This window comes from Gorilla gorilla, chromosome 5 (genome assembly GCF_029281585.2).
Source record: "Gorilla gorilla gorilla isolate KB3781 chromosome 5, NHGRI_mGorGor1-v2.1_pri, whole genome shotgun sequence".
NCBI lineage: Eukaryota > Metazoa > Chordata > Mammalia > Primates > Hominidae > Gorilla > Gorilla gorilla.
This window is the reverse complement of record NC_073229.2, coordinates 178286749-178297961: the sequence shown is the minus strand read 5'-3', so window position 1 is coordinate 178297961 and position 11213 is coordinate 178286749. Positions and strand designations below refer to the sequence as shown.

The 11213-nt window shown below is 40.7% G+C and overlaps 1 protein-coding gene across 1 annotated transcript in view; it reads right to left on the bottom strand.

Annotated features, from left to right (window-relative positions):
- Positions 1–564: 564 nt before the first annotated feature.
- OPRM1 (opioid receptor mu 1) overlaps positions 565–11213 on the bottom strand; it is an 83527-nt gene continuing 72878 nt past the window's right edge. Inside the window, exon 4 of the mRNA XM_019029782.3 lies at positions 565–4453. Coding sequence (XP_018885327.1) covers positions 4415–4453 — 39 coding nt within the window. The 3' untranslated portion in view covers positions 565–4414. The remainder of the gene's footprint in view (positions 4454–11213) is intronic.

Genomic DNA, 11213 nt, shown 5'->3' with positions numbered 1-11213 from the left:
CAGAGATGAGAGGAGTTTCTTATAAAAGCTTTTGGATTCAGCTGTAAAAGCAGCAACCCACTTGGGCTCCCGTCTCTGCTGCAGAGAGCTTTCCTCTTTTGCTTATTAAACTTTTGCTCCAACCTCACCCTTTGTGTCCATGCTCCTTAATTTTCTTGGTTGTGAGACAACGAGCTCGGATAACACCTTAGACAATGAGACCATTGATCCTGACCCATTTCACTTTCACTTTACTCCTGAATTCTTTCTTGCATGAGGTCCAAGAACCCTCTTTTGGGGTCTGGATCAGACCCCTTTCGAGTAACAGAAGTGCTTAGAACACAGTAATATTGTTTGCATTAAATTGAACTTGACTCATCTGTCTACTGCTTTAAGAATGGTATTCGATATGGGTGATATTGCATAACAAAAGGTTGAACATTTGCCACACACTGCAGCTCACAAAGCTATCCACATTTGGTTTTGCTTCTGGAGCAGTTTGTAATGTACACAATTCCTTGTACTTTTTATATTTTTGAAGACAGTAAAGAACACTGACTATGGGTTGAAATTATTTGTAATTAAATGGATTAAATGGCTCTTAAATGGATGTCCCAGAGTCAGACTCATTAATTGACTTTTGCCTTAGACCTTACTTGCAGTGGTCTTAAATACAATCTGCATGCCCTGTTCTATGACTATGTATCCTGAACCATATCAAACTGGGGGAAACACAGTGGTTAGAGTTGCAGTGGTCCAGGCATTTATGAACTTTCATGTTCTCACTCATCTGAAACCAAGCAATAGGCCTGTGAGTAAAGACTTATGTTGAGAATCCAGGCAAGAATCTTGATGTTTCTACAAGGGCAGTAGGGATTCCTTGAGAAACCAATTTTCTGCTGGTGGATATTTCTATGAAGAGGATAATATTTCTTCCAGCAACAGATTTTTTGGTTCTGATTGACCTCAAGAATTGTACAACCACAAGTTGCGTGTGTGTGGCCAGTTGAGAAGCTGAAAAACTTAAGCTACCATGTCCTATTCTTAGGTTGCTTTGGCTAGAAACCTCTAGAATTTGTAAAACCACAACGGATAGTATCAGCTTCTGCAGTATTCATGGCGTAAGCTGGAGAAATTTCTAGTGCCATCTTATCTTGGTAATTGCCAGTAGATGGAGAATATGTCTGTATAAAACTGATTATCTTTATTATGTGAGAGATGCAGTACGCATCTTATCATTTCCACATATTTAGATAAAACATTTAATTGAAGCATTACCAAAAAGATCTTGTTTTTAGCTTTTAAACGTATAAATAGACTTGACTTAAGTAAAGATTTTGAATGCTTTGGGGACTTTTTGATAAATGTGGTCGGAATCTTTGCAGAGGTGTTTTCTTTGTATCTTACACTTCATATCTATGTTTCTGAATTTCAACTTTTGCCTGGATCCTGAGATGTAAAGGGCATGCTGTGATAATGTGGGAAACAGAATTTGTTAGCATCTTTTGGGTAATATTAAATGAGCTAAGTGAGACTTATTCAATAATAAAATTTGCAAGTGAATGGATATCAGTTTTATCAACACAGTCATATTATTGAAGGGAATGAATGCTCTCTTACCTACTCATAGCTGTGTCTTAGAAGAGGTTATTTTAAAACTGCAACTGTCTATTTCAATGTTGAGACGTGTTTCAAATGGCCAAATTAGGAGTTCTCCTTCTGACAGCCCTGTTGGGATAGGATAGCAGGGTCCTAGAGACTCACCAGTGCTCCAGCCGTGTCTCTTTCCTCTTCTTTCCTTTCTAATGATTGGCAAGGAAAGAGGGATGAAGGAGCAAAATAACAGTGGAGACTGAAGGAGAAAAACCACTAACTACTTGGAACACAATAAGCTAGAATTTCCACAGCAAGTGATCAGGTAAAGAAACAAAGCTTCCGCCCCATAGCTACAGTCTGCATTTCTGGAATACCAACCCGGGAAGAAATCTCATCCTTAGGCAAGGGTGAAATTAGAAGGAAGAAAAAAGCAGAATATTCCATTTTCTATATCTTCAGATTTTATCAGAAACCTTAGCCTATCTAGTTGAGTCAGGGTTGTTATGTCTCTCCTTGCCTTGGAATTGCAAGGTGGTTCTAGCAAATTTACCTTAAAAAATGGTTTTGAATGAAAAACGTTGACAATGACCTTATTTATTATTTACTTTAGAACGTCTTATTTTAAAAATAACTCCCTTTATTGTGTATTCTGTGTAGAGTCTCAAAGATGACATGGAAGAAACTTGTTCACACACATGACATTTGTGGAAAAAGATAGATCAGGTCCTAATTGAAGACAAAGTTGCTCTCAACAACATGCCAGATAATTCGTACTAGGAGCTGGTATTAAGCAGAAACAATGATTGCTGAGAAACAGCCTGATGAGCAAAAGCAATACTATGTCATCTCTTGGGAGAAACCATCCTAGCCCATGAAAAGCATGGATTTTCCTCCTCAGTTATTTACATACAAACATTACATTGTGTTCTGTTTGAATTATCCATTTTACTTTTGGAAGCTCTAGTAGTGTATATATGTAAATATATACACCCTAGTACACTTATTTAACATTCTAAATCTTTTTAAGGTCCTAGTTTTAGTTACTTTTGTCAGAAAATATAAAAAATTAAACATAATGTATGTCTATTATGGAACATAATATTTGAGAAATGGAGATTATTACAAGCAAACATGAAACTTCATCAGAAGGAAACACTAAAAAACTTATTTTGGCTTTTGTTTTTTCCCATCTGCTGGATACATGGGTTGAGTCCAGATAACTATAGCCAATAGATCTGAGAGTAAATTCAGTTATTCCCATCCATGATAGCTGTTTTCTAGAAACATTGCTTTTGTATATCTGGCACATATTTGTGCCTTGTCAGATTGATGAAAAAATACAAATTTTACAATGGAGTCTACAATTTTACAGTTGTAGACTCAGGAATACTCAGAAGTCAGCAGCCTAGTTTTTTACTTGTATCGTCATAGATAACTACAAGGTATTTGATTCTTTTAATCAATGCTGACAAAAGTTCAAAATGGAGAGCTTTTCGGCATGGGCCATCTGACTTGGCTGTCTACCTAGATCAAGTAAAATGGTTGATTGCCAAATCTCTACTGTGTTTCACAACAAAGAAAATCAGTTAAAGAGGAGAATTGTCTTAAAGAAACTACTTAGAAGATCGACACTTTACAAAGGAAATCTTGACATTTAGCAGAGATCAAAAAGACCAAAATATTGGTGATGACATTATATAAACACAATCTTCAGGAAAATATTTTTGGGCCATTGTTACTATTTCACATCCAAGTAACTACACAGGATTGAAAAATAGATGACACACTTTTCTGTATGGTCATATGAGTCTGTCTTGAGATTATGTTTATTGGATTTATTGTTTAAAAAAAGTTTAAACTGTTCTGGCAATCAACAAAAACATCTGTCATTTTATCACACTGATTCAAAAGGCATAAGGATTCTGAGCTGAGTTAAAAAAAGAAAATAATATGTGGGGAGCCTGCAGTATGGAGAAACCAGTGAGAAATAAAGAGTACATTTTAATGCTTGACTTCCTGCATGGATGAAGTGATGAGCTCATTGACTATTACCTTTTGTGAACACTTAAATAAGAGCAAGAAAATTGCACATTTAAAACTGAGGAACAAACCACTGAAAGCCTAAGAATGAAAAATCCCCCATGATGACTCTTTGGAAGTATTTGCAGTGCATGAGAATCAACCTTTCTACAGCTGACACATGACTGTGTTTCAGATTACCTTTCATGCTAATCTCTTCCCTTGCAATTATGGAGCTAGATGAAAGAGATGTTATTTTTTAAAACAATACAAAACCAAGAAATGGAGGTGAAAATGATGCCTTAGCCAGATGCTAATTTTAAGGTGAACGTTAAAAGTCTAAAATAGAATAATGGATTCATTCCCTTGCAAAACACTAAAAAGACTCGGACCTTCCATTCAAGGTGCTTTGATCAGAGGTAGCATTTACTTTGTGTGTTACTACGGTGAACTTAACAAAAGATGGTTCTTCTTTGTTGAGGTCATAAATATTTGCTTGAAAATAAAATCTTACAGACAGAAGGGTCACCTTTTATGATGACTTCAATTCACGTACCACGATGGGTTTTGGTTCCACTGGGTGTCTTGCACAAACTGGACTCCTCAGTGTGGTATATTCCTTTCCTTCCAAATGCTCCACTTACTTTGGCTGTCCCTCTAATGTGCGGAGCAGAGTGGCCAGAGAGGAAAGAGGTTGGATGACCTAAAAGCAGGCACTTTCCTAGAGAATCAGAGCCTCCTACACATTCTTGAAGCAACCTGCTTCCACATACATGGTGGCTTCTAAGCTTGGTGAAGGTCGGAATGGCATGAGACCCTGTTAGGGCAACGGAGCAGTTTCTGCTTCCAGATTTTCTAGCTGAAAGGAGAGAAAGAGCAAAGACAGTCAACATTTCAGATACGGTTGCAGCACACATTTGTTGAGTATCTTCTGCTTGTAAGAACTGCATTGAAGACCTTCATGTATACTTTCACCTGCAAGCCTCAGTTTTTCTTAAATGTCAAGACATTAATCAATCTCTTCAGACATTGTGAATAATCTTCTGGCTCATTATGAATATGCTCTTCATTTGTGTATGCTACTGAAAAGAACTGTATACTAGTCATTATAGAGAGATTATTGATAATTTCCTTGAAAAAACACATTTTAATTGAAACTCTTTCTCCCCCTTTTTTTACCCTCTTCCTCCCTCTTTAGCCTCAAATCATTTATGACTTGATCAAAATTTTGAAAGAAAAACGATGTTTTTTAAATACTTCTGATCTTATTTATTTCCAGATAAAGAGATTTCTATTTTTACCCAATTCTCAAAATTAATGATTTTTTTTCCTGTAACTGATTTGAAGTACACCCTACCTGATCCCCACTGTAAAGCTGGCATATGTGTTGAACAATAACATTTGCTCAGACATATGGAAATGTGGCCTGCTATTTTCAGGTAAGAAAAGAGGACTGTGGAAATAGAATAAGTTTTGTAATTAACAAATAATTGTTGCTATCATTCATTATAATACTGCTGAGGAGAAAAGGAGATGTTTGTATAGGAAGCGTAAAAGGGTAAAAGATCATTTTTTCGAAATTTTATTTTAGTAAATGTGCTTTATCCATGTGCTTTGCCATCTGCTTTTTCTCTCTTTTTTTCTCTCTCGTACACACACACACACACACACACACACACACACACCATATTTTTAAGCCATTTGATGCTTTACCCTTAAATATTTCAGTACATGTTTTCTAAGAATAAAGAACAGGTTAGGTCATTCTTACTTTAGGGAGAGGCAGTCCATCATGGCCAGGAGTGTCCCTGCACACCCTTGCTGACCCTGACAAATTACAAGGTCTAACTGTCCTCTGACTCTGATCATTTCTGTAGCTGGTCACACAGGCAATTAAGAAAGCACAGGCGAGCACAGCACTGACCATGATGTGGCTGCTTGATCGTAGGGGAGGTTTGTTTATTGCTCCCCCAGGTGCTGAGACTTAAGCTCTGGGTCCCTCAACTGTGATACGACCCACTGTGTGTGTACTGCAGTCTGGTCCCATCGTATTGCCTTGTGGGATTTGGGAGTAGGGGAACTGGCACTATGATGCTAAAGCTTCTGCTGTTTGCTGTGCTGTGAGTAGTCAATTGCCTGGGTCTTTTGTCTAATTTTGGCACCTATAGAGTTGTGGCAAAGCAACCTACTTGCTTGCTTAGTCATCTCTTTTGGAATTCTGTTACTTCTTGCCATCTTCTAAGAGGTTGAAATTCTTCTCAAAGTGGCACAAAGTGCAGGGTGCCAAGACAGACAACAACTTTTTGGAAGAATAAAAAGGCAAGAACTCATAAGCTGGATTCAAGGACATTTGTGAACTCCCTGGGTCTGGTAGCAAATACTCTGGCCCAAATGATGCAGAAGATGGGCAGCGAGTGGTCCACCTCTGTCCTACCTGTTGATGAACAAGAGTTGAGTCAATAGATGGAGGTTGAAAGGTGAGGGATAAAATCCAAGAAGCTACCATGGTTTCTGTTTGCTCATCTGTGGGGTAGAGGACGGAGAGAACATTCCGGGCTCCATTAGGGAGGAAAGCACAACGGTGTCAAGTTGTAAGTTACAAACGTATACACCTGAAGGGCAATGTATTCCCGCAGAGAGTACCAAGATGCAGATCCATGGGGAGAGAGAAAGGAAAGAAGTCCAGGGGTGCTTGGATCAGCAGACAGAGGGGCTGTTCGACACTTGGCTGCTGCATTAGTGTAATGAAGGAGTAAGAAAGGTTATGGCTTAGAGCATGCAGAACCAAGGCTGTCTCATGTGGGACCTTATACTTTAAAACACTGTGCAAATTATGTCATTGAGATAGAATCATGTCCCACAATAAGGTTTGCTACCCTGGATTTCTGTTTTAGTGACTACATTATGGTAAATCCAAGAAGATTTTTCTTTTCTTTTCTTTTCTTTTTTGAGGCAGAGTCTCATTCTGTCACCCAGGCTAGAGTGCAGTGGCACGATGTTGCCTGACTGCAACCTCCACCTCCCAGATTCAAGGAATTCTTATGCCTCAGCCTCCTGAGTAGCTGGAATTATAGGCATGTGCCGCCACGCCCAGCTAATTTTTGTACTTTTAGTAGAGATGGGGTTTCCCATGTTGGCCAGGCTGGTCTCGAGCTCTTGACCTCAAGTGATCTACTTGCCTCGGCCTTCAAAAGTGGTGGGATTACAGGCATGAGGCACCATGCCCAACTGAAGAAGATTTTCTTAAGTCAATAAAATCTCATGAAACCCCATGGAGGAAGCTATTTAAAGCTTGAGGGCTGAAGCTGCCCTAGACTTGTTCTGTCCTGGACAGAATGACAGCTTTGATGATGAACCCTCACCCAGAGCACGACCAATGCATTTTTAAGATTGTGTTTCTCCCTCCAAGGTTGAGGACTCCACTACTTTTCTTGCCAGGAGATCCTGTACTGGCAGCTGTGCTGATTTAGGGCCCCTAGATGTCTAGGATAAAAACACCACTCCCTAAACCAGGTAAGGTCTCTGCAATCCAAAACAAAGCCCAGGATGGGAAAAACCAAGCCCCTCCAAAGGGACCTGATCATAAGGCAATGTGGGCATGCCTACTAAACAGGAGCTCCCAAAGAAGGGAATGATCGGATGATCCCCAGAGAAACTCAGTCCAGATATCTAGCGACGGTGGGCCCTAGGGAGGCAGTTAGTTGTTTACACAGATGAAACTCTACGTTCCTTTATAGAAACAGATTCCTTTGTGGAGATCAATCCTCCTCTAATGGAGGGGGAAGCCAGGTTGCTGCCCCAGGGCAGATCACCCCCTCAGAACCTCTACTGTCTAACTTTAAACTTCTATATCCTGATTTAGACTCCTTTAAGGACAAGCTCTCTTCATTCCCAAGAGGAATCAGAGGCATTACACCTGATGGGGGGAACAATGGAGGTAGAGGAGAGAAGGAGGGGTCCAACTCTTATTCTCTCTCTCTCTCTTTTTTTCTTTTGAGGCAGAGCCTCACTCTGTCACCCAGGCTGGAGTGCAGTGGTATAATCTCTGCTCACTGCAACCTCCACCTTCCAGGCTCAAGCAATTCTCCCACCTCAGTCTCCCGAGTAGCTGGGACCACAGACATGCACCGCCACACCTGGCTAATTTTTGTATTTTTGGTAGAGATGGGGTTTCACCATGTTGCCCAGGCTGGTCTCGAACTCCTGAGCTCAAGCGATCTACCCACCTCAGCCTCCCAAAGTGCTGGGATTACAAGCTTGAGCCATTGCGCCGCCTTATGTCTCTTTTTGATATCCATGCTCAAATGAGTAAGTACTAGGTTCTCCTGAGGGACTGCACTAGGTTCTCTGAGGTCGTTCTCTTGTAAGGACCACACATTTAATTACCCAGATTTGATACCAAAAAAATGGGAAAGGAAGTAACTGTATCCACTGGGCAGAGCTGTTTAGAGCCCTGTTATCTACTACTTTTGTGGCTCCCAGGGCTGAATGTGTAATTGGTATTGATAATTTACATTCTTGTTCTGTAAATGTTCATGATGTCCAAGAGAGATTTTTTTGATTGGAAGAGCCATTTGTAGAGAGGGATAGAAGGATGCATGCACAACTGATCACAACTTGGCTTTGGTTCTCTTTAAGTTTTTTTTTTTTTTTTTTAATTAGAATTCCAGAAGGAGAAAAGGAAACCACAACCTTGACCAAGGACTTAAATACAAAGGGACTAATGAAAAATGTAATATCTCAATGTAGCAGCCTTGTATGGCCAGTGAAAAAAAAAACTAATGGGAATCTGGAGGCTTGTGTTAGATCATGCCAACTGAATTTAGTTGGTATTATAGTCCTGGCTGTTACAGACATTGTGACTGTAAATGAATCAATTCCCTGTGATAGCACCTGGTGTGCCATTTTTGATTTTGGCCATGTATTTTTCTCAATCTCTTTTGCATCCAAAGATTAAGACCCCTTCCCTGGCTGACCCTCCAAAACACGTTTACTGGGCTGTTGCAGTACTACTTGAATTTCCCTGTTATTTATCGCCAATAGGTGGGTCAAAACACAGGACAAGCCTCTCTCTCTTTCTCTTTCTCTTTCTCTCTCTCTTTTTTTTTCTGCAGAGAAATTGGGCTTACTGTATTGATGATATTCTATTGAAAGGCCTTAATAAAATTAGCCAATGCTAAATCACATGAAATCTCAGAAAGGCTCTTAATTCTGATAAGATACAGGACCAGCCACCCAAGTCAATATCTCCAAAATGATGTGGACTAAGACTCAAAAGTTGATCCTAGACGGTAAAGAAAATATTCTTTGCTCTATGGCTCTCCTAAGAGAAAGGAAGCCTGGCACTTAACTGGACTATTTAGATCTTAGAGACAATACGTGCCTTATCTATGCATGCCTCTTGTTGAGTCCTATGTACAAGTTGATTAGAAAGTCTGCCATATATGACTGGGGACCTAAGCTGCAGGTGACACGTGGGTCAGTGTAGCAGGTTGTTGCAGCAGACCACCCAGGGGGCCCTTTTCAACTCCAGGCTTCTGGAAAGGGAAACAGTCTCCACCTGGAAGTACCCCTTGGCATCCTGGACTCACTGCTTCCCTGGCACCACTCGCCACTTCACTGGGGAAAGAACACCTTAGACCCTGGAGGTGCTCAGAGGAGGGAATAATGAATGCTCTTTTTGTCTCTGAATCCCAGCCTCTCACTTGGCAAAATAATCACATGGTCCATCAGAGACAAGCAGCAGCTCTGATTGCCAACCCGTACCACTGCTGGATTTATCAGCTGGATTTATCATCCTCATCCGTGTGCTCTGGGATCAGAAAATCTCCTGTTGGCCTGCTCGGTCCAGAATTATTCTACTGTGCCTGGTGTATCAAAGTCAGCTCCCCAAAATTAATCACCCTTTTTACCTGCACAATCACTCAGACAGCTCATACTGATTCATGTGCTTCTCCTGACACTGAGTGCCCTTGAGTCATGCTATGTAGGGCTGTCCAGGTGACAAGTACTTGGCGATTCTGCCCATAGAGCTTAACCAAACCAAGGTCATGGTGATCCAAATCAAGTTATATGTTCATATGTGGGAGAGAGTGGCCCAGAGGATATCCATCCACTGGAGCATGTGGAGGTTGCTATTTGGTTCATCTTTGAGTCCTTGCAATAATTGGCAATGGCGCCACTCTTTGGATTTTATTTCCTTTGTTAGTCCCCTAGGTAAAGAGGGCTGTCCTGCCTGAGCGATACATGGTTTTCTATTTCCATACAGCAGTGAGTACTGTTCCCCAGCATCAGAGTCCACATTTTAGAGACAGGCCAGGAACCTATTCTTAAGTTTAGCTACCCTAGCCAATGAGATAGAACAAACCATAGAAGATCAGCAGGCCAGTCTTAGCTCCCTGATTGTAAATGGGTCATTGATTGGCCTTAGACTACAGTCTGGCTGAATGGAGGAGAATTTGTATGGTTGCCAACTGTTCCTGTTTTGTTTGGATTAATATCCACGGTATGGTGTAGCAATCCATGCATACCATAAGAAAGGAAGCTAGGTGCTTATCTGAAATTTGACCTATTAGTCTTCTCTGTGACTTATTTAATTGGGTTGGGGATCCTGGAGTGCATGGTGGAGGTCAATACTGCAGACTGACCTCATCCTGTGGATGGGATTCTGCTGACAGTAGCCCTAATCCGGTATTGACTGAAATAAGTGGAAACAGATTTGGTCCTAGTCCTTGTCAATATGTCTAATTCAAGTTGCTGATAGGGTGGCATAATCGTATAAAAATTTAAGTTCAGCCAAGAATATTCTAGGTTGAACGTGAATTATTGGGAGAGGCAGTCCACTGAACAACCCTGCCCATTCTTACTGACTGAGCTGAACTGCAAGATCTAATCATCTTCTCACCCTGATTTCTTTCTACAGCTAGTCATAGTCAATCAACAACCTTCACTGCCTGACCACATGAGGACTACAGCATTTTGAGACTCTGGCTCCTGGGGAAGGAGGATTGATTTGTTTACTGCTTGCTACAAAAGACACTGAACCCATATCTCTGAACTCCTCAGCTGCTGTGCAACTCATTGTATGTGTAGCAGCAATTTGGGTTCATTGTGTCACATCACGAGACATAAAGGCAAAGGAACTGGCATTAGCATGCTGATACTTGTGCTGTTTACTGTGCTGTGAGTAATAAGTGGTTTTCTCTGGTCCACCGAGTCACGCTGTCTATTTCTAGCACCCATAAAATTGTGACAAGCCAACCTACTTGCTTGCTAAGATATCTCCTTTGCAGTTTTGGAACTCCCTACCATTTTCTAAAGCTGGGTTTCTTTTCTGGTGATAACCACAGTACAGTTAGGAGATTTGACATTTGACATTAGATACCATAACTTAGACACATATGTTAGATACACAGATGTAACACAATTCTCTGCTATCGGTTTTCTATTTTTGTCAACAATTTTTTAAACTATAGTTTTTGGCCAGGCGCGGTGGCTCAAGCCTGTAATGCCAGCACTTTGGGAGGCCGAGGCGGGCGGATCACAAGGTCAGGAGATCGAGACCATCCTGGCTAACACAGTGAAACCCTGTTTCTACTAAAAATACAAAAAATTAGCTG